General features: G+C 42.8%; 1 protein-coding gene across 1 annotated transcript; it reads left to right on the top strand.

Moving 5' to 3' along the window:
* The first annotated feature begins 14197 nt into the window (after window positions 1-14197).
* On the top strand, window positions 14198-22665 carry LOC118938177 (B-cell receptor CD22). Its single transcript, XM_090195506.1, has 10 exons — window positions 14198-14252; window positions 14530-14874; window positions 16893-17105; window positions 19358-19684; window positions 20010-20264; window positions 20875-21138; window positions 21348-21444; window positions 21537-21591; window positions 21706-21941; window positions 22510-22665. The coding sequence occupies exons 1-10, from the start codon at window positions 14198-14200 to the stop codon at window positions 22589-22591; spliced, it is 1929 nt and encodes a 642-aa protein (XP_090051632.1). The 3' UTR covers window positions 22592-22665.
* Window positions 22666-24255: the final 1590 nt, after the last annotated feature.

The following is a 24255-nucleotide window of genomic DNA, read 5'->3' as shown; positions in this document are numbered from 1 at the left end:
AAGTGGTTTTCCAGACCATGAACTTTAGCTTTTGAGTAAATGCTGGAATATATTTTTTATTTTCTTATTATGATAATTATGTATATTGATGATAAATGGGATGGGTTATGCTTCTGCTTTTTTTCAATGGGATTTTCCCATTTCCATATTTTTTCTTGTGTCCCAATCTGTTTCCTATCTATAGTTTAAGATTATATTCCTGATATTTTTCTAAGTGGATTTTGCCGTATAAAATGTTTTATAACATCAATAGTACTACTTTCCTCAGCAACTAATGTGGATCATATTGATAACAGCTTTCTATTATTTTTTTAGCTTTTGGGCCAAGTTTCTCCTGATGTGTTTAATGATTTACTTTGTATTGCTGTCAGAAAAGTATTAATTATTTTTATGTTTTATATTACATAATCATATATTGTTTTCTTTCATTTAAAAAAATGTAATCAGTACATTACATATATTTAGCATTTGCAGTTGTTTACATGTTATATTAATTATAATTGTATATTAAAATTGTATATTAAAAACATGTGTCTGTGTGTCTCTCTGTCTCCCCGCCATAGTATAGACAGGCTGCACTACCAGACCCCACCACAGGGAGCATAGTATATACAGACTGCACTACCAGACCCCACCACAAGGAGCATAGTATATACAGACTGCACTACCAGACCCCACCACAGGGGGCATAGTATAGACAGACTGCACTACCAGACCCCACCACAAGGAGCATAGTATATACAGACTGCACTACCAGACCCCACCACAAGGAGCATAGCCATTATTAGAGGAGTTTGATTTCTGATTTAACCAAAACACTTCAACAATAAAGAAATACATGATATATCTATATAGCTACAATGTTTCCTGAGGGGATGATCTCCCCTCGTGACTCCAGTGTTGGACCTCTCCTCTCCTCAGGATTCCAGTGATGGACCTCTCCTCCCCTCAGGACTCCAGTGATGGACCTCTCCTCCCCTCAGGACTCCAGTGATGGACCTCTCCTCCCCTCAGGATTCCAGTGATGGACCTCTCCTCCCCTCAGGATTCCAGTCATGGACCTCTCCTCCCCTCAGGATTCCAGTGATGGACCTCTCCTCCCCTCAGGATTACAGTCATGGACCTCTCCTCCCCTCAGGATTCCAGTGTTGTACCTCTCCTCCCCTCAGGACTCCAGTGTTGGACCTCTCCTCCCCTCAGGATTCCAGTGATGGACCTCTCCTCCCCTCAGGACTCCAGTGATGGACCTCTCCTCCCCTCAGGATTCCAGTGATGGACCTCTCCTCCCCTCAGGATTCCAGTCATGGACCTCTCCTCCCCTCAGGATTCCAGTGTTGTACCTCTCCTCCCCTCAGGATTCCAGTGTTGGACCTTTCCTCTCCTCAGGATTCCAGTGTTGGACCTTTCCTCTCCTCAGGATTCCAGTGTTGGACCTTTCCTCCCCTCAGGATTCCAGTGGTGGACCTCTCCTCTCCTCAGGACTCCAGTGGGTGAGTATGTTTATTTCTGGTTATTCCACAGTATACATTTCTACAGTTATAGGTTCTATAGGCCGTCTCAAATAGCACCCTGTTCCTACATTCCTTGTATTTTGACTGTGGTCACCTCCCTCCCTTCCTCTCCTCCTTCTACATTGTGTGCTGTAGGTGAGGGGAGATATAATTAGAATGTAGAACTCTGATACTCTCTATGTTCTGTACTGTAGGTGTGAGGAGATATAATTAGAATGTAGAACTCTGATACTCTCTATGTTCTGTACTGTAGGTGTGGGGAGATATAATTAGAATGTAGAACTCTGATACTCTATGTTCTGTACTGTAGGTGAGGGGAGATATAATTAGAATGTAGAACTCTGATACTCTCCATGTTCTGTACTGTAGTTGAGGGGAGATATAATTAGAATGTAGAACTCTGATACTCTCTATGTTCTGTACTGTAGGTGTGGGGAGATAGAATTAGAATGTAGAACTCTGATACTCTCTATGTTCTGTACTGTAGGTGTGGGGAGATAGAATTAGAATGTAGAACTCTGATACTCTCTATGTTCTGTACTGTAGGTGTGGGGAGATAGAGAGTATCAGAGTTCTACATTCTAATACTATGTTCTCTACTGTAAATGTAAATCTCCCTCGGCCTGAGCTGTGAAACATGGAAATGAAATCATCCTTAGAACTTGAAGGGATCTTTGCCCAGTGAACCTCCTCTATGATGACCATGTTGTAGACACTAAGGGGGATAACATCTGTTGTTATCATGTGTTTTACTGTGTATGTATGGTCATGTGACTGGACATGTGACCCATTGTGATGTCATTGTGAGACTCACTGCCAGCCTGATGCCATAGGGTGCCTAGTAATTGCCCCTACAGGGGATAAATAAATGTTATTTTTTAATTGAATTACAGTTGAATATGGGGCATGTTCCCGGCAGACTATATTGCAGTCCCCTGCCTGCTCTCACAAACATTAGTCCTTATCCTTTTTTACCTAAAGGGGTACTATAATTCAAAATCAAATAGCTAAATGATCCATGGTATGACAACATTAAAACAATTCCATATGTCAACTAGTAGAATAACCCTCCCGTCCCCGTCCACTGACGGCTCAGACTTCTAGATATTCAGAATCCCAGTGTCAGAGGGAGTCCAGCGCCTAAACACACGAATCAAATTGTATTTGAAACATGCGCCGATTACAACAGGTAGACCTTACTGTGAAATGGTTATTAAAGGCTTATTAAGCAACAATGCAGTTTTTTATGTAAGGAATTTTCCTTTTTTTAAATTATAAAAATTGTAAATAAAACTAAAACTAAATCACAATAAAATAACAATAAACAATTTCATGAAATATTATTCAATGTAAAAAAAACAAAAAAAACACGCATCACTCAGACACAATAAGACATAATAAGACACAATAATCCCAGACAGACAGACAGACAGACTTAGTTATATGGATGTCAGGGTTCACTTTGGGTCCGTTGTTCTGAAGATCAGAGAGCTGAAGACATCTCTTTCACACAAGAACACAGTGGATATACAGAGCAGCTTGCCTTGGCCTTGGCATAATGACAGCTCACTGTTGTCTGTTGTTTCTAGCTAGTTAATGTTGATAGCTAAAAGTAGGCTCACTAACTAGTTCACTAGTTAACTATGGGGTCTTGCTGTAATTCAGTGGCAGCACATCATATTGTTCACAATCCAGTCCATTCAGAATAGCTGTGTGATGCAGAGAAATGCTTGTTTATTTAGGAAAAATCTTCATGTAGCTAACAAGCTAGCTGAGCTCACTTGTTCGCTCAATTCAAATGTCAGTTCAACATAAGTCCCAATATCACAGTATTTTTATGTTTGCGCCTGGTTAGTTCTCTATACATTTTACATTTTCAAATGTTATTTTACCTTCTATTTTGTATATTTCCATCAGACTACTAGGGACATATGAAGCCTGGAGTCTGCAGTAATGATGAGATGTCAGTAGGGAGAGCTCTAGTCTAGAACACTGGTACCAAAGATACTCCCCTTTCATCTGTTCTGGAACCTTCAGTACCAGCTGATGAGGAGTGATGGGAATGGGTCACATTTTGCCTCTTGTAAAACATGTAGGTCCACTCCTCATATAAAGAAATGTAACTACAGTATTCTGACTTTAGACCATTTTCTATTTAGATACAGTAACATCCCTTATGTGACATGCTGTTCCTGCATGTTAATGACCTGACTAGGCTACTTTAAAATGTGTCAACCACAGAACTCACACATAGGCTATGTCTGCTTCTACTAACACTTACAGTAGACTACTTCTTGTTTCCACGCAGTGACAGTAAGTTGACTGACTGTTCAAGACCTCTCCTCTCCCCTTCACTTCACTCTGTAAGTACACTTGACGGAATCTTGAAATATGGTTTACTTTTGTCGTTTTTAGCCAATCATCACATGACTTCCTGTATCTTTGTACTTGTTGGTTTATATTGAACTGTGTTTTGGTTGTTACATCAGGGCCTGTATTCATAAAGTGTCTCAGATGGTCCATATAATTATGATCTAAAAGGCTAAACTGATCCCAGATCAGCTCTCCTACTCTGATACACTTTGTGAATACTGACCCTGGACTGTGGTTTCATGTGTTTAGTTTAGATCAGTTTATTCATTTACATGTTTAAAACATGATCAGTAGAGTTTTCCAGTAATATCCAGATCTCCATTCAATGTTCACTGTTTAACAGTTTAACAGTGTACGTTTAACAGGGTCAAGTATAACTGTGTGTGCGTGTGTGTGTGTGTGTGCGTGTGTGTGTGTGTGTGCGTGTGTTTGAGTGAGTGAGTGTAAATTTATTTTTTACATATTAATCAGATTGTTGGATACAGAGTCATGACCAAAATTATTTGCACCCTTGACAAATACAGAGATATATTGTATGCTATAAAAAGATGGGATGTACATTGTACATGTGGTTTCACATAAAGACTTGTGCATGCTGTTTTAAGAGCTCTGAGAGCAATACATTTTGGAAATGGCCTAAAGCGTGACAGTAAGAGTGATTAAGTGGATTCTTCATAAGAGCTTTAGTAGTAGTATAAACCTGAGACACAGTGATGGTGGGTTGTGTTTAGGAGTAGTATTAACATGAGACACAGTGATGGTGGGTTGTGTTTAGGAGTAGTATTAACATGAGACACAGTGATGGTGGGTTGTTTTTAGGAGTAGTATTAACATGAGACACAGTGATGGTGGGTTGTGTTTAGGAGTAGTATTAACATGAGACACAGTGATGGTGGGTTGTGTTTAGGAGTAGTATTAACATGAGACAGTGATGGTGGGTTGTGTTTAGGAGTAGTATTAACATGAGACAGTGATGGTGGGTTGTGTTTAGGAGTAGTATTAACATGAGACACAGTGATGGTGGGTTGTGTTTAGGAGTAGTATAAACCTGAGACACAGTGATGGTGGGTTGTGTTTAGGAGTAGTATTAACATGAGACAGTGATGGTGGTTGTGTTTAGGAGTAGTATTGACATGAGACACAGTGATGGTGGGTTGTGTTTAGGAGTAGTATTAACATGAGACACAGTGATGGTGGGTTGTGTTTAGGAGGAGTATTAACATGAGACACAGTGATGGTGGGTTGTGTTTAGGAGTAGTATTAACATGAGACACAGTGATGGTGGGTTGTGTTTAGGAGTAGTATTAACATGAGACACAGTGATGGTGGGTTGTGTTTAGGAGTAGTATTAACATGAGACACAGTGGTGGTGGGTTGTGTTTAGGAGTAGTATTAACATGAGACACAGTGATGGTGGGTTGTGTTTAGGAGTAGTACTAACATGAGACACAGTGATGGTGGGTTGTGTTTAGGAGTAGTATTAACAGGAGACACAGTGATGGTGGATTGAAATGGGTCCTTTCCAACAATGCAGAGTTAAAGATAAAAATAGAGTGCATTCGGAAAGTATTCAGACCCCTTGACTTTTTCCATATTTTGTTACGTTACAGCCTTATTCTAAAATGGATTAAATTGTTCCCCCTCATCAATCTCCACACAATACTCCATAATAATAAATACAAAAACAGTATGTTATACAATTTTGAAAATGTATTAAAAATGTAAACTGAAATATCACATTTCAAGGTACTTTGTTGAAGTACCTTGTCAGCGATAACAGCCTTGAGTCTTATTGGGTATGATGCTACAAGCTTAGCAAACTTGAATTTGGGGAGTTTCTCCCATTCTTCTCTGCAGATCCTCTCAAGCTCAGTCAGGTTGGATGGGGAGCATCGCTGCACAGCTATTTCAGGTCTCTCCAGAGATGTTCGATCGGGTTTGTAGTATTGTAGTATTGACATGAGACACAGTGATGGTGGGTTGTGTTTAGGAGGAGTATTAACATGAGACACAGTGATGGTGGGTTGTGTTTAGGAGTAGTATTAACATGACACACAGTGATGGTGGGTTGTGTTTAGGAGTAGTCTCAACATGAGACACAGTGATGGTGGATTGAAATGGGTCCTTTCCAACAATGCAGAGTTAAAGATAAAAATACAGAGCATTCGGAAAGTATTCAGACCCCTTGACTTTTTCCATATTTTGTTACGTTACAGCCTTCTTCTAAAATGGATTCAATTGTTTTTCGCCCTCAACAATCTACACACAATTCTCCATAATAATAAATACAAAAACATTTTTTTATAAATTTTTGTAAAAAAAAATTAAACTGAAATATCACATTTCCATAAGTATTAAGACCTTTTACTCAGTACTTTGTTGAAGCACCTTGTCAGCGATAACAGCCTTGAGTCCTCTTGGGTATGATGCTACAAGCTTAGCAAACTTGAATTTGGGGAGTTTCTCCCATTCTTCTCTGCAGATCCTCTCAAGCTCTGTCAGGTTGGATGGGGAGCATCGCTGCACAGCTATTTTCAGGTCTCTCCAGAGATGTTCGATCGGGTTTGTCCTGCCTTTGGCTGGGCCACTGAAGGACATTCAGAGACTTGTCCCGAAGCCACTCCTGCGTTGTCTTGGCTGTGTGCTTAGGGTCGTTGTCCTGTTGGGAGGTCCTGAGCGCTCTGGAGCAGGTTTTCATCAAGGATCTCTCTCTACTTTTCTCATCTTTCCCTCAATCCTGACTAGTCTCCCAGTCCCTGCAGCTGAAAAACATCCCCACACCATTATGCTGCCACCACCATGCTTCATCGTAGGGATGTGCCAGGTAACCTCCAGACGTGACACTTGGCTTTTGAGGCCAAAGAGTTCCATCTTGGTTTCATCAGACCAGAGAATCTCATTTAGGTGCCTTTTGGCGAAGTTCAAGCTGGCTTTCATGTGCCTTTTACTGAGGAGTGGCTTCCATCTGGCCACTCTACAATAAAGGCCTGATTGGTGGAGTGCTGCAGAGATGGTTATCCATCCTGACCAAGGCCCTTCTCCTCCGATTGCTCCGTTCTTCCATTTAAGAATGATGGAGGCCACTGTGTTCTTGGGGACCTTCAATGCTGCAGACATGTTTTGTACCCTTCCCCAAATCTTTGCCTAGACCCAATCCTGTCTCGGAGCTCTACAGACAATTCCTTTGACGTCATGGCTTGTTTTTTTCTCTGACATGCATAGTCAACTGTGGGACCTTATATAGACAGGAATTTACCACAGGTGGACTCCAATCACATTTTAAGGACGATCAATGGAAATATGACACACCTGAGCTCAATTCCGAATCTCATAACAAAGGTTATGAATACTTGTGTAACAAAAAAAACACTTTTTGCTTTGTCTTTATGGTGTATCCTGTGTAGAATGATGAAGGAAATAGTTTATTTATTCCATTTTAGAATAAATCAAATCAAATCAAATTTTATTTGTCACATACACATGGTTAGCAGATGTTAATGCGAGTGTAGCGAAATGCTTGTGCTTCTAGTTCCGACAATGCAGTAATAACCAACAAGTAATCTAACTAACAATTCCAAAACTACTGTCTTGTGCACAGTGTGAGGGGATAAAGAATATGTACATAAGGATATATGAATGAGTGATGGTACAGAGCAGCATAGTCAAGATACAGTAGATGGTATCGAGTACAGTATATACATATGAGATGAGTATGTAAACAAAGTGGCATAGTTAAAGTGGCTAGTGATACATGTATTACATAAGGATACAGTTGATGATATGGAGTACAGTATATACGTATGCATATGAGATGAATAATGTAGGGTAAGTAACATTATATAAGGTAGCATTGTTTAAAGTGGCTAGTGATATATTTACATCATTTCCCATCAATTCCCATTATTAAAGTGGCTGGAGTTGAGTCAGTGTCAGTGTGTTGGCAGCAGCCACTCAATGTTAGTGGTGGCTGTTTAACAGTCTGATGGCCTTGAGATAGAAGCTGTTTTTCAGTCTCTCGGTCCCAGCTTTGATGCACCTGTACTGACCTCGCCTTCTGGATGATAGCGGGGTGAACAGGCAGTGGCTCGGGTGGTTGATGTCCTTGATGATCTTTATGGCCTTCCTGTGACATCGGGTGGTGTAGGTGTCCTGGAGGGCAGGTAGTTTGCCCCCGGTGATGCGTTGTGCAGACCTCACTACCCTCTGGAGAGCCTTACGGTTGAGGGCGGAGCAGTTGCCGTACCAGGCGGTGATACAGCCCGCCAGGATGCTCTCGATTGTGCATCTGTAGAAGTTTGTGAGTGCTTTTGGTGACAAGCCGAATTTCTTCAGCCTCCTGAGGTTGAAGAGGCGCTGCTGCGCCTTCTTCACAATGCTGTCTGTGTGAGTGGACCAATTCAGTTTGTCTGTGATGTGTATGCCGGGGAACTTAAAACTTTCTACCCTCTCCACTACTGTTCCATCGATGTGGATAGGGGGGTGTTCCCTCTGCTGTTTCCTGAAGTCCACAATCATCTCCTTAGTTTTGTTGACGTTGAGTGTGAGGTTATTTTCCTGACACCACACTCCGAGGGCCCTCACCTCCTCCCTGTAGGCCATCTCGTCGTTGTCGGTATTCAAGCCTACCACTGTTGTGTCGTCCGCAAACTTGATGATTGAGTTGGAGGCGTGCGTGGCCACGCAGTCGTGGGTGAACAGGGAGTACAGGAGAGGGCTCAGAACGCACCCTTGTGGGGCCCCAGTGTTGAGGATCAGCGGGGAGGAGATATAAGGCTGTAATGTAACAAAATGTCAAAATAGGTAAAGGGGTCTGAATACTTACACTGTATAAATGTTTTGAGGGAAGGAATAAATACAGAGAGAATAACGAATATCAATAACGAGTAAAAATAACATCTGTTTCATAGTACCGAGTCGATGTGCAGGGGTATGAGGTAATTGAGGTGTTTGTGTACATACATATAAGGGAAAGGGGGATACCTAGTCAGTTGCACAACTGAATGCATTCAACTGAAATGTGTCTTCTACATTTAATTCAAGCCCTCTGAATCAGAGAGGCGCGTGGGGCTGTATTAATGGCCTTAATCGATGCCCTGGAGCAGTTGTTGTTGTGGGTTAACTGCCTTGATCAAGGGCAGAACTGCAGAATTTACTGCTTTTGCCAGTTCAGGAAGTCAAAACAGCAACCTTTACTGGCCCAACGCTCTTAACCGCTAGGCTACCTGCTGCCCCATAGGTAGAGGTAAAGTGACTAGGCATCAGAATAGATAATAGACTAAGTGAGCATAGAAGTAATTTACTGTAGCTCGTCTGGTGGACTTGTGTCACTGGGCAGCTCGCGGCTGTATTTCCCTTTGTAATCCATGATAGTTTGCAAGCCCAGCCACATGCTTCTCGCTTCAGAGCCAGCATAGTAGGATTCAGCCTTAGTCCTGTATTGACGCGTTTCCGGTTTGATTGCTCTTCGGAGGTCGTAGCAGAATTTCTTTAACCATCCGGATTAGTGTCCCGTTGCTTGAAAGCGGAAGCTCTAGCCTTTAGCTCTGTGCAGATGTTTTCTGTAATCCATGGCTTCTGGTTGGTACGTCTGTAGGTCACTGTGGTGACAATGTCGGCGATGCACTTATTAATGAAACGGTGAACGACGTGGTCAGTTCCTCAATGTTATTGGATGAATCCCGGAACTTATTCCAGTCTGTGCTAGTGAACAGTACTGTAGCTGAGCATCCACTTGATCGGGCCACTTCTGTATTCAGCGTGTCTCTGGTACGTCCTGTTTGAGTATTTGCTTGTAGGCAGGAAGCAGGAGGACAAAGGTATGGTCTGATTTGCCAAAGAGAGGGCAAGGGAGGGCCTTTTATTCATGTGTAGAGTATAGGTGAACTAGAGTTTTGTTCCTCCTAGTTGGACAGGTGAGGATCCAAAAGTGTTCTTCGGCTGTCCCCATAGGAGCACCCTTTTTGGTTCTATGTAGAATTATTTTTGGTTCCTGGTAGAACCTTTTTGTGTTCCATGGAATACCCTCTGTGGAAAGGGTTCTACATGGAACCCAAAAGTGTTCTACCTGGAAACAAAAACAGTTCTTCAAAGTGTTCTCCTATGGGGAGAACCAAATAACCCTTTTAGGTTCTAGATAGCACCATTTGTTTTCTAAGAGTGTAGACAAATCAGCAAGATGTAAATCCACGTTCAGCCACGACTCTGAGAAACATATATTACAGTTATTCAGGTCCCGTTGAGAGGATAGCCTCGAGCTCATCCAGTTTGTTGGTCTATTTGTTGGTCTATTTGATCACCGACGTAATCTCGTCAGGATGCCTGCTCGCTTGACTCTCGGCTGCCGGGGATCAGGGTTGCCGGGTATCAGGGTCTGGTTCGGAGTAAGTTGCAGACTCGTTGAAGTTGAAATTTTAGTCCAAATCAAGATTAGTGTTGTGATGTTTAGAAGCTGTAGGCCAAAGGAAATGTGTCACTACTTCCACCGAAGTCGGTCTCTCTCCTTGTTCGGGCGGCGTTCGGTGGTCGACGTCACCAGCCTTCTAGCCATCACCTATACACTTTTCATTTTCCGTTACTTTTGTCCTTGTCTTACACACCTGGTTTCACTCCCTCAATTACTCATTATTTAACCCTCTGTCCCCCATGTTTGTTAGTGAGTGATTGTTTGTTGTATTTACGGTCCGTATTGTGGGCTAGGTATTATTGACTATTTTTAAGTCTTGAGTAAAATGACGTGTATTATTTATCTCTGCTGTCCTGCGCCTGACTCCTCTGCACCAGCTACACCCAGACCTATTACAACATGATGGCAGAGACATTAAGAACAAAAAAAAGATAAGACCAGCATAAAAAACACAAATTAGCATCCACTGCAGCACCATCTCCTTCTATCACCAGCCTCCTCTGCTGTACATAAGGGCCAACATTGTAACAGAATATGATAGTGGCTTATACTACTATAGACATCAGTGTTTGTGACTTGGTCAAGTACCAGCCAGTGTTGTGTTTCATTAGTTTATTATGTTGTTATTGACCCAACATTATTGAGGACATTATTATTAGGTACCAGTACTAAACACAACGACCAACGGTGGTTGTGTGTGTGTGTGTGTGTGTGTGTGTGTGTGTGTGTGTGTGTGTGTGTGTGTGTGTGTGTGTGTGTGTGTGTGTGTGTGTGTGTGTGTGTGCGGTTTTACTATCCTTGGACCAGAAGTCCTCACAAGGACAGAAATAGAAGGAAAAGTTGGACAAGTGGGTACATTTCACAGGTCCACACAAGGAAAAAGGCTATTTTTGTTTGAGGGTTATTTTTCGACTTAGATTTAGGTTTAGGGGTTAGGATTAAGATTAGGGTTAGTGGTTAAGATTAGGGTTAGGGTTAGTGGTTAGGGTTAGGGTTAGGATTAAGATTAGGGTTAGTGGTTAGGGTTAGGGTTAGTGGTTAGGGTTAGGGTTAGTGGTTAGGGTTAGGGTTAGTGGTTAGGGTTAGGATTAAGATTAGGGTTAGTGGTTAGGGTTAGGGTTAGGGTTAGGGTTAGGGTTAGGGTTAGGGTTAGGGTTAGGGTTAGTGGTTAGAGTTAGGGTTAGGGTTAGAGTTAGTGGTTAGGGTTAGGGTTAGTGGTTAGGGTTAGTGGTTAGGGTTAGGATTAGGGTTAGGATTAAGATTAGGTTTAGTGGTTAGGGTTAGGGTTAGTGGTTAGGGTTAGGGTTAGTGGTTAGGGTTAGATTTAGGTTTAGGGGTTAGGATTAAGATTAGGGTTAGTGGTTAGGGTTAGGGTTAGGGTTAGGGTTAGGGTTAGTGGTTAGGGTTAGACTTAGGTTTAGGGGTTAGGATTAAGATTAGGGTTAGTGGTTAGGGTTAGGGTTAGGGTTAGGGTTAGGGTTAGTGGTTAGGGTTAGACTTAGGTTTAGGGGTTAGGATTAAGATTAGGGTTAGTGGTTAGGAAAAACATTTTGAATGGGAATAGCTGTTTTTGTCCAGGAATGAACACAACATTTTGTCTGTGTTGTTTATCATTAGTTTACTCCAATTAGAGGAGGGGGGGTAGGGTTAGGGGAAAATAATAAAGAGTCAGATTGTTTATAGTCACATGCACAGGGTTGCAGGTGCAATTGCAGGGTACAGTGAACATCTTAGGCTTTGAGCTCCAACATGCAGGACTAGTGAAATAAAATTCAGAAAAATGGTAGTGAAAACAACAGAAATAGAACTAGCACTATATAGATAATAACTCTGGCAGTGATGAATAATGACCATTGGGGTGGAGGCAGAGTAAAGACTGTAGAGGGGGTGGGGTGGAATGACCATAGGGGGAGCAGCAGCATGATCATTGAGTGGAAAATATATTTACAAAAAATATATATAAAAACTGAAACGGCCTCTCACTGTCAACTGCGTTTATTTTCAGCAAACTTAACATGTGTAAATATTTCTATGATAACAAGATTGAACAACTGAGACATAGGCTGACCAAGTTCCACAGATATGTGACGAACAGAAAGGGCATAATGTCACCCTGAACAAACGGGGGGGGGGGGGGGGGGGGGGGGGATCAAAATCAAAAGTAACTCTCAGTATCTGGTGTGGCCACCAGCTGCATTAAGTACTGCAGTGCATCTCCTCCACATGGACTGCACCAGATTGGCCAGATCTTGCTGTGAGATTTTACCTCACTCTACCACCAAGGCACCTGCAAGTTCCCAGACATTTCTGGTGGGAATGGCCCTAGCCCTCACCCGCCGATCCAACAGGTCCCAGACGTGCTCATTGGGATTGGAATCCGGGCTCTTCGCTGGCCATGGCAGAACACTGACATTCCTGTCTTGCAGGAAATCACACAAAGAAAGAGCAGTATGGCTGGTGGCATTGTCATGCTGGAGGGTCATGTCAGGACGAGCCTGCAGGAAGGGTACCACATGAGGGAGGAGGATGTCTTCCCTGTAACGCACAGCTTTGAGATTGCCTGCAATGACAACAAGCTCAGTCCAATGACCACACCACCCCAGACCATGACGGACCCTCCACCTCCAAATCGATCCCGCTCCAGAGTACAGGCCTCGGTGTAAAGCTCAGTCCTTTGACGATGAAAGCGAATCCAACCATCACCCCTGGTGATACAAAACCGTGACTCATCAGTGAAGATATCTTTTTGCCAGTCCTGTCTGGTCCAGCGACGGTGGGTTTGTGCCCATAGGCGACGCTGTTGCTGGTGATGTCTGGTTAGGACCTGCCTTACAACAGGCCAACAAGTCCTCAGTCCAGCCTCTCTCAGCCTACTGTTGTACCGATCCTGTGCAGGTGTTGTTACACGTGGTCTGCCACTGCGAGGATGATCTCTGTGGAGATGGGAGAATGTTCCAGATGGACAATTACATTGATTGAAGCCACAATCTATCTGCAATATTGAATCTGAACCACCCCCTTAAAAAAGTGTGTGTGTGTGTCACTTGCTGTTTATCCTCACAGCTTGGTGATAGCAGCTATCATTCAACCTGGTGGTCAGTCTTTACGCTGCTGTTCAGCTTGGTGATAGCAGCTATCATTGAACCTGTTGGTCAGTCTTTAGGCTGCTGTACAGCTTGGTGATAGCAGCTATCATTCAACCTGGTGGTCAGTCTTTAGGCTGCTGTACAGCTTGGTGATAGCAGCTATCATTCAACCTGGTGGTCAGTCTTTAGGCTGCTGTACAGCTTGGTGATAGCAGCTATCATTCAACCTGGTGGTCAGTCTTTAGGCTGCTGTTCAGCTTGGTGATAGCAGCTATCATTCAACCTGGTGGTCAGACTTTAGGCTGCTGTACAGCTTGGTGATAGCAGCTATCATTTAACCTGTTGGTCAGTCTTTAGGCTGCTGTACAGCTTGGCCGGACCGTAAAGGATGGAACATTTATCCTCCTATATTTGGGTTTCTGAGACGAAAACAGCTTCTGAATAATCAAAATATGTGTTTACAGTAATACAGATCTGTTCAATAAGAGATTGTTGTTGTTGATGATGATGATGATGATTACTTTACTGTATCCATTAGGAAATAGATTTTGCATCATACAGCATGTCATCTGAAATAGACAGATGTAGACAGACATGCAACACATCACACACATTACATACATAGTGCAATAGACTTACAAACAGACAGTATTCACATAGACAACCATATAGCACAATACAACACAATATGAGCCTGGTTCATTTTCAGTAATGAGGCCCTGTACCCTATTTACAGTTTAAACTTCTATGTATCAGGTGGAGTTATTCACCAGCTATAGAGTTGCTGTTTATGTTTCTAGGACTGCAGGGTGGGAGATGCAACAATGTCCTTGAGAACAGCAGGAAGTGTGTTGGTGGTCTTTCTCTGGTCTGTAGCAGGTATGGTCTCATTCTTATCTTTTAGTTGCTCTGTATAACAATCTACAGACATTTCTAAAAGGATAAGAATCATAATGTTATTCTGGTGTGTTCTGTTAGGAGTTTCCACTTCACTTTAAATAGTTATCTTTCACACCTCACTGAGTGATGCTTTTCTACAGTTTCCATTCACACTCAGCAACTACAGCAACAAAGTGTGAACAAACCCTACTTTCAGTGTGAGCCAAATGACCTTGGCTTAATTCTGATACCATTGTGTTGTGTGACTGTGTTTCAGTGGTACTGGGTCAGGATGGCTGGAGTGTGACATACACCACTCAGAGTATCTGTACCTTGAAGGGGTCAACAGTGGAGCTGTCCTGCTCTTACACATATCCCAGAGGTCATACAATCACAACAACCTTCTGGTTCAACAAATATGATGCTGTTTGTCCTGTTAGTCTGAGTGATGACCCAGACTACAAAGGACTTGTGACGTACCGTAAGGATAAAGAGAATGGTCACACCCTGACAATCACAGACCTGAGAGAGAGTGACTCAGCTACGTACACATTCAGATTTACAGATCAGACTGGAACATGGAGATATACTGGTGATCCTGGAGTCACTCTGTCTGTCACAGGTACAGTTACATTCTATATACTGGTGATCCTGGAGTCACTCTGTCTGTTACAGGTACAGTAACATTCTATATACTGGTGATCCTGGAGTCACTCTGTCTGTAACAGGTACAGTTACATTCTATATACTGGTAATCCTGGAGTCACTCTGTCTGTCACAGGTACAGTTACATTCTATATACTGGTAATCCTGGAGTCACTCTGTCTGTTACAGGTACAGTAACATTCTATATACTGGTGATCCTGGAGTCACTCTGTCTGTCACAGGTACAGTTACATTCTATATACTGGTGATCCTGGAGTCACTCTGTCTGTTACAGGTACAGTAACATTCTATATAATGGTGATCCTGGAGTCACTCTGTCTGTCACAGGTACAGTTACATTCTATATACTGGTGATCCTGGAGTCACTCTGTCTGTTACAGGTACAGTAACATTCTATATACTGGTGACCCTGGAGTCACTCTGTCTGTTACAGGTACAGTAACATTCTATATACTGGTAATCCTGGAGTCACTCTGTCTGTCACAGGTACAGTTACATTCTATATACTGGTAATCCTGGAGTCACTCTGTCTGTTACAGGTACAGTAACATTCTATATACTGGTAATCCTGGAGTCACTCTGTCTGTCACAGGTACAGTTACATTCTATATACTGGTAATCCTGGAGTCACTCTGTCTGTCACAGGTACAGTTACATTCTATATACTGGTAATCCTGGAGTCACTCTGTCTGTCACAGGTACAGTTACATTCTATATACTGGTAATCCTGGAGTCACTCTGTCTGTTACAGGTACAGTTACATTCTATATACTGGTGATCCTGGAGTCACTCTGTCTGTCACAGGTACAGTTACATTCTATATACTGGTGACCCTGGAGTCACTCTGTCTGTTACAGGTACAGTAACATTCTATATACTGGTGATCCTGGAGTCACTCTGTCTGTTACAGGTACAGTTACATTCTATATACTGGTGATCCTGGAGTCACTCTGTCTGTTACAGGTACAGTTACATTCTATATACTGGTGATCCTGGAGTCACTCTGTCTGTTACAGGTACAGTTACATTCTATATACTGGTGATCCTGGAGTCACTCTGTCTGTTACAGGTACAGTTACATTCTATATACTGGTAATCCTGGAGTCACTCTGTCTGTCACAGGTACAGTTACATTCTATATACTGGTGACCCTGGAGTCACTCTGTCTGTTACAGGTACAGTTACATTCTATATACTGGTGATCCTGGAGTCACTCTGTCTGTCACAGGTACAGTAACATTCTATATACTGGTGACCCTTGAGTCACTCTGTCTGTTACAGGTACAGTAACATTCTATATACTGGTGATCCTGGAGTCACTCTGTCTGTTACAGGTACAGTAACATTCTATATACTGGTGACCCTGGAGTCACTCTGTCTGTTACAGGTACAGTAACATTCTATATACTGGTGATCCTGGAGTCACTCTGTCTGTTACAGGTACAGTAACATTCTATATACTGGTGATCCTGGAGTCACTCTGACTGTTACAGGTACAGTTACATTCTATATACTGGTGATCCTGGAGTCACTCTGTCTGTCACAGGTACAGTAACATTCTATATACTGGTAATCCTGGAGTCACTCTGTCTGTTACAGGTACAGTAACATTCTATATACTGGTGACCCTGGAGTCACTCTGTCTGTTACAGGTACAGTTACATTCTATATACTGGTGATCCTGGAGTCACTCTGTCTGTTAAAGGTACAGTTACATTCTATATACTGGTGATCCTGGAGTCACTCTGTCTGTCACAGGTACAGTTACATTCTATATACTGGTGATCCTGGAGTCACTCTGTCTGTTACAGGTACAGTTACATTCAATATAGTTAAACTGTTGAATTCCATTTAGTTCAGGAAAATTATCTTGGTTTGTGTTTATGTCTGTATAACATAGGATTTCTTCCATCTTTGTATTAGAGTGATAAGTCAGTGATAAAGGGATTTACAGTGATATTGTTTTTTCTCCAGGTCTTCAGCTGAAGGTGACTGGTGGACATCAGGATAAGACACTGACCTGTAGCACCACCTGTACTCTGACTGACAACCCCACCTACATCTGGTACAAGAACGGACACAAAGTAAAGGAGGACACTTCCAGCCTGTACTCAGACTCCTTTAGTGATGCAGACAGTTACTCCTGTGCTGTAAAAGGCCATGAGGATCTCCTCTCTCCTGCAGTGTGTAAGTGTAGACTTTCACATACAACATTTGTTTCAGGTTGTCAGACAATCATTATTTAATTTGCTGTGAATGTGAAGTCCACTTCTGCTTTAGTTCTGTATGCTTTGCCACGCAGTGTTGAATGGGCTTCAAGATATACACTGCTCAAAAAAATAAAGGGAACACTTAAACACAATGTAACTCCAAGTCAATCACACTTCTGTGAAATCAAACTGTCCACTTAGGAAGCAACACTGATTGACAATACATTTCACATGCTGTTGTGCAAATGGAATAGACAACAGGTGGAAATTATAGGCAATTAGCAAGACACCCCCAATAAAGGAGTGGTTCTGCAGGGGGTGACCACAGACCACTTCTCAGTTCCTATGCTTCCTGGCTGATGTTTTGGTCACTTTTGAATGCTGGCGGTGCTTTCACTCTAGTGGTAGCATGAGACGGAGTCTACAACCCACACAAGTGGCTCAGGTAGTGCAGCTCATCCAGGATGGCACATCAATGCAAGCTGTGGCAAGAAGGTTTGCTGTGTCTGTCAGCGTAGTGTCCAGAGCCTGGAGGCGCTACCAGGAGACAGGCCAGTACATCAGGAGACGTGGAGGAGGCCGTAGAAGGGCAACAACCCAGCAGCAGGACCGCTACCTCCGCCTTTGTGCAAGGAGGAGCAGGAGGATCAATGCCAGAGCCCTGCAAAATTACCTCCAGCAGGCCACAAATGTGCATGTGTCTGCTCAAACGGTCAGAAACAGACTCCATGAGGGTGGTATGAGGGCCCGACGTCCACAGGTGGGGGTTGTGCTTACAGTCCAACACCGTGCAGGACGTTTGGCATTTGCCAGAGAACACCAAGATTGGCAAATTTGCCACTGGCGCCCTGTGCTCTTTACAGATGAAAGCAGGTTCACACTGAGCACGTGACAGACGTGACAGAATCTGGAGACACCGTGGAGAATGTTCTGCTTCCTGCAACATCCTCCAGCATGACTGGTTTGGCGGTGGGTCAGTCATGGTGTGGGGTGGCATTTCTTTGGGGGGCCGCACAGCCCTCCATGTGCTCGCCAGAGGTAGCCTGACTGCCATTAGGTACCGAGATGAGATACTCAGACCCCTTGTGAAACCATATGCTGGTGCGGTTGGCCCTGGGTTCCTCCTAATGCAAGACAATGCTAGACCTCATGTGGCTGGAGTGTGTCAGCAGTTCCTGCAAGAGGAAGGCAGTGATGCTATGGACTGGCCCGCCCGTTCCCCAGACCCGAATCTAATTGGGCACATCTCGGACATCATGTCTCGCTCCATCCACCAACGCGACGTTGCACCACAGACTGTCCAGGAGTTGGCAGATGCTTTAGTCCAGGTCTGGGAGGAGATCCCTCAGGAGACCATCCGCCACCTCATCAGGAGAATGCCCAGGTCATACAGGCACATGGAGGCCACACACACTACTGAGCCTCATTTTGACTTGTTTTAAGGACATTACATCAAAGTTGGATCAGCCTGTAGTGTGGTTTTCCACTTTCATTTTGAGTGTGACTCCAAATCCAGACCTCCATGGGTTGATACATTTGATTTCCATTCATAATTTGTGTGATTTTGTTGTCAGATCATTCAACTATGTAAAGAGAAAAGTATTTAATAAGAATATTTCATTCATTCAGATCTAGGATGTGTTATTTTAGTGTTCCCTTTATTTTTTTGAGCAGTGTATAATCAAATTCATGAAAATGCAGTCAATGGATGAATTTACTTCTACCAAATACCTTTCATTATGTTTTTGTGCCTGTACACCATTGCACTTCTTTTTTTGAGCACTGAAGACCCATGAAAAATAACTACTAAAGTTTATAAACTACAAAGCTGATGGTCACTTCCTGGTTACTTTCACAGCATATGATTTAAACATTGTTGATTTATTTTTTTATTTTTTAATATTTGGAGGTGAGGTGCCCTGATTGGTGTCACTCGTTAGTCAGAATGTGTTACAACTGGGGTTTTATTTTGTTTGCCTCTTCTTGGGTAAATGTTGTGGTGCTCATGTCTTTTTGGTTCCAGTTGTTGTTGATAGTCCATTTTCAATGGACTCCCCCATGAGTGTCTTTCAGAGCCCACTGGTCTCATTTTTGTCTTTGTCAGTGACTCTTTTCTTAATTCCCATTTTTGTTTTGTTTAAATTTGAGGTTTTCTTGCTGGGGAACGTAACAGCATAAGTGTATACAGTAGATATTGTAATTAAGGTGTTATATTGTCTTGTATTTCAGGTCAGAAGTGTTGGAGTGTGACTTACACCCATCAGAGTATCTGTGCCTTGAAGGGGTCAACAGTGGACATATCCTGCTCTTACACATATCCCAGTTATCATGAGATCAAACAAGCTTTCTGGTTTACTAAATGGTCTGGTCTGGAGGCTGAAGATCTGAGCTCAGTGCCAGGATATGAGGGTCATATAGAGTACCTTGGGGATAAGAAGAGTGACTGTACCCTGAGAATCACAGACCTGAGATTGAGTGACTCTGCTGGGTTCAGGTTCAGATTCATAACATCTGGAGGAATGTTTTCTGGCTCACCTGTCTCCCTGACTGTCACAGGTAATCTGTCACTCATCTCACATCTATGACACATATCAAGATAGCTGTAATGTGAGTGTTGTTTTGTATGTATGCTAATGAGAATGTTGTGTTTTAATCTGTTTTATTGATTCTATGGAACTCAGGACTTCCTGGAAAACAGTGGAAATTATTACAGAGTTGACTGTCCTGTCTAAATATATAAAACTAATGACCGTAATTACCTTATTTAAGGGCAGTCATGCAGACACTGCAGTGTTATGTAACAGGGAAAAAAAATATATCATATTTCACATAAGAGGACATATATAAGAGGAGAATAATGATTTGGTTCCTTTTACTCTAGATGTTGTGTTGGAGATGGATCCTACATCTGTGTCAGAGGGGGAGAAAGTCACACTGAGATGTAGAACCAACTGTACACTGGACCCCATCACAGCCTACAGTTGGTATAAGAATGGACAGCCTATACCAAACAGCAACACCTACTCTCCTGTCTACATCCTATTCTCAGTCAGCAGTGAGGATACAGGCAGATTCTCCTGTGCTGTAGAAGGCCATGAGGATCTCCCCTCTGCTGAAGAGACTCTCACTGTCACATGTAAGTACATTTGGGATTTGAATGTCCAGTTTGATATACTGACAATGTTGATACTTGAATTTAGAATAGATTATTTCACACATAAATATATCTATCAATACATATTTTAGTGGGTAACATCCTGTCACTCCCTGACCATAGAGAGCCCTCGGTTCTCTATGGTGTTTAGGTCAGAGCGTGACTAGGGGGGTGTTCTAGTCATTTATTTTCTATGTGGCTGGTTTGTGTGGTTCCCAATTAGAGGCAGCTGGTAATTGTTGCCTCTAATTGGGGATCATTTTTAGGAAGCCCTTTCTCCCACCTGCATTGTGGGATATTGTTTTTGAGTGAGTTCATGTTGCACCTCAGTACTGTCGGGCGTTGTTAGTTTCTTGGTTTATTTTAAGTTTCACTAAAAATAAAGATGTAGAACTCCAATCATGCTGTGCCTTGGTCCGTCTCTCCACACGATCGTGACTCATCCATTTCCCTGAATGTGCATTACCACAATGTCATCATTATTTTTAGAGATTCTGTTTCACATTTTCTTTTGCTCTGAATTAATAATTTATAAATTATTTCAACTAAACACAAATGTTGCTATAAATAAATACAATGTATTTTACACCAGATGGTCCAAGGAACACCTCAGTGTCAGTCAGTCCCTCTGGTGAAATAGTGGAGGGCAGTTCAGTGACTCTGACCTGCAGCAGTGATGCCAACCCACCTGTGGACAAATACACCTGGTACAAGAAGAACGTAACCTCACCAAAAGCATCAGGACAGAGTTACAGCATCACTAACATCATCTCTGAGGACAGAGGAGAATATTACTGTGAGGCCCAGAATGGAAGAGGATCTATGAACTCTACAGCTCAGATGATCATTGTAGCAGGTAAAGTTACATCTTCAATACTTCAATACAAAATGATGTTCAATAAGAAATGATGTTTCAAGGTATATTCTTCTAGTTTGCCTCATTACACTTTGGTTTATATATACATAGGCTTCTATATACAAGTATTGCATTAATGTCCTGTATTGCTGTATATTCATTTTCACTTCATAATAACCTGTACTCATATCATCTTTATTATCTTTTAGAGAAACAAACCTCAGTTCTAACTGCAGCTGTAGGAATCATAGTGGTTGTTCTGGGTGTCATACTGGCTTCATGTCTCTCTGGACTCATGTGGTTCAGGTGAGTGAAAATGCATATTTTAAAGATTATTTCACTTTATTATCTTCATTACTTTATTAATGTATTCATTCACTCACTAATTTACAAAACAGGAAGAAGGTCTCCAAAACCACCTCTGACACAAGACACACGGCAGGCAATGGACAGGTGAGTCTGTTGAAACAGATGTAGGATTGTTTTTATTGCTTTGTGGGACATTTCCACTCTTCATGCTGTCTGTCCCCAGGTCTATTTATATTGTCTGTTCTCTCTCTCCATCAGGGAGACTCTAGTCCAGTGTATGACAACATCTCAGGCATGGCCTTCACCCCTACTGCAGCACAGACAGCGGCCACCGTCGACCAAGATGACATTCACTTCGCCAGCGTCCACGTCTCTCACTCCAAAAACCAGGAAGTGCCTCTGTACTCCACCGTCCAACTGCTTCAACCCCAGAAAGAGGATGAGGATGTCCAGTACGCTGCTGTGAATTTCAACCTCCCCAGTGCTGCCACCTGGTGAGCATATTCTGCCATTACAACAACATAGAATCTATACTATGTAGAACATGTGAACACACAGACAGCATCAAGGCCATTCATATGCTGCTGCTTATTGGAGGAGAGGACAATGATGTCATTAAAATAAGCAAAACAGTTGACCCCTAGTGACCCCTCATTGCTCCCTGATAACTCCATCACTATCTGAGGGTTGAAGGAGAAATCTTCATGTCAAGTGACATTTCATTGAACTCTATGGTGAACTATAAGGGCATACTATGGTGTGACAGTGAACACTTTGAAAAGTCGCAGTTTTAATGTCTAAAAGGTTCCAGGGCCATTCTTCAGGCCAAATGGCATTTCCTGAAACTACAAACTCAACAATTTACATCTCAAGACAGTTACTATGACATGTCTACAATGAAGGAGTGATGTGATGATGGTTTTGAGTAACTGTTCTGCTTGCATTCCAAATGGCACCCTATTCCCTATTTAGTTCACTACTGGTCTAAAGTAGTGCATGCAAAAAGGGAGTAGGGTGCCATTTGGGACTCATATTCAGTTTAACGTCTGTTTCTTTCTCCAGGTCCACGGTGGAACAAGCAGCTGAGGAGGATCCCTCTGTTCTCTACAGTACAGTCAACAAACCCAGAACCAAGAAGACCTGAACACAATAAACCCAGAACCAAGAAGACCTGATAAACCCAGAACCAAGAACTGAACACAACAAACCCAGAACCAAGAAGACCTGACAAACCCAGAACCAAGAAGAACTGAACACAACAAACCCAGAACCAAGAAGACCTGATAAACCCAGAACCAAGAACTGAAAACAACAAACCCAGAACCAAGAAGACCTTGTATATCTGGACCCGTATATTATAAATAAGTGGTATAATTAAGCAATAAGGTCAGATGGAAGTATCACATTACGTAAGTATACAGACCCTTTACTCAGTACTTTGTTAAAGCACCATTGGCAGCGAGTCTTTCCAGGGTATCATGCTACCAGCTTCATTTTTTTTTAACAGCAAGTACATTTGGTTGTCTGTTAACCAAATAAATTAAATTAGTTTCTATACACTTTATATATACTTTGCTTGATTAAAAAAAAATTGTTTAAAGTTTTTATGACAGTTATAGCACCATTTTGCCTCAAAATTCAGGACGTAGTTCTGCTTGATGCAATGTTTCTTGTTACTTTTATCAAAACATTACTAATGTGTGAAGAGTAAACAAATCATAAAAGTGCTGCTGTAATTCAGCGTCAACGCACCGTATAGTTCACAATCCACTTTGTCCAGAGCAGCTGTGTGATGCACAAAAATGTCAGTTTATGGAAGTCACTTCACTTGAATGTCAGAGGTAACAGAGTTAACTTCTAGCTGGCTAGCTAGCTTTCGGTATCACTGAACAACATCTGCTTCATGTAGCTAACAAGCCAGCTGAGAGAGCTAGTTCACTGAATTCATATGCCAGTCCAACGTCATCTCTTAATAACACAGTATCTTTACATGGTTGGTTTATTCTGTCTACATTTCTTTACATTTTCAAATGTTATTTGACAATTTATTTGGTGTATTTTCATTTGTATCTTTATGCTGCCATCTTTTGTTTGAATCCTCCCCTGACTCCGCCCACTTCTTCCCGAAGTAGACATGACTCCGCCCACGTCTTCCCCGAAGTAGACCTGACTCCGCCCACTTCTTCCCTGAAGTAGACCTGACCCGCCCACTTCTTCCACGGAGTAGACATGACTCCGCCCACCTCCCCCCAAAGTAGACCTGACTCCGCCCACTTCTTCGCTGAATTAGACCTGACTCCGTCCACTTCTTCCCCGAAGTAGACCTGACTCCACCCACTTCTCACCGAAGTAGACCTGACTCTGCCCACTCCCTCCCGAAGTAGACCTGACTCCGGCAACTTCTCCCCGAAGTAGACCGGACTCCGCCCACTTCTTCCCCGAAGTAGACCTGACTCCGCCCACTTCCCCCGAAGTAGACCTGACTCCGCCCACTTCTCCCTGAAGTAGACCCGACTCCGCCCACTTCCCCCCGAAGTAGACCTGACTCCACCCACTTCTTCCCCAAAGTGGACCTGACTCCGCCCACTTCTTCCCCGGAGTAGACATGACTCCGCCCACCTCCCCCGAAGTAGACCTGACTCCGCCCACTTCCCCCCCGAAGTAGACCGGACTCCGCCCACTTCCCCCCCGAAGTAGACCTGACTCCCCCCCCCCCCCCCCCGAAGTAGACCTGACTCCGCCCACTTCTCCCCCGAAGTAGACCTGACTCCGCCCACTTCTCCCCCGAAGTAGACCTGACTCCGCCCA

Source organism: Oncorhynchus mykiss, chromosome 13, assembly GCF_057628025.1.
Source record: "Oncorhynchus mykiss isolate SJ-2025 chromosome 13, ASM5762802v1, whole genome shotgun sequence".
Classification (NCBI taxonomy): Eukaryota; Metazoa; Chordata; class Actinopteri; order Salmoniformes; family Salmonidae; genus Oncorhynchus; species Oncorhynchus mykiss.
Note: the sequence above shows the minus strand (reverse complement) of the source record. Positions and strands in the feature narration are given on the sequence as shown.

What these genes read in the sequence shown, in the direction of transcription:
- LOC118938177 (XM_090195506.1), top strand. Translation starts at nt 14,198, where the DNA reads ATGTCCTTGAGAACAGCAGGAAGTGTGTTGGTGGTCTTTCTCTGGTCT. An exon ending in TCTGGACTCATGTGGTTCAG is followed by an intron (nt 21,445 to 21,536) that starts GTGAGTGAAAAT and finishes TTTACAAAACAG; the next exon opens with GAAGAAGGTCTCCAAAACCA. An exon ending in ACACGGCAGGCAATGGACAG is followed by an intron (nt 21,592 to 21,705) that starts GTGAGTCTGTTG and finishes TCTCTCCATCAG; the next exon opens with GGAGACTCTAGTCCAGTGTA.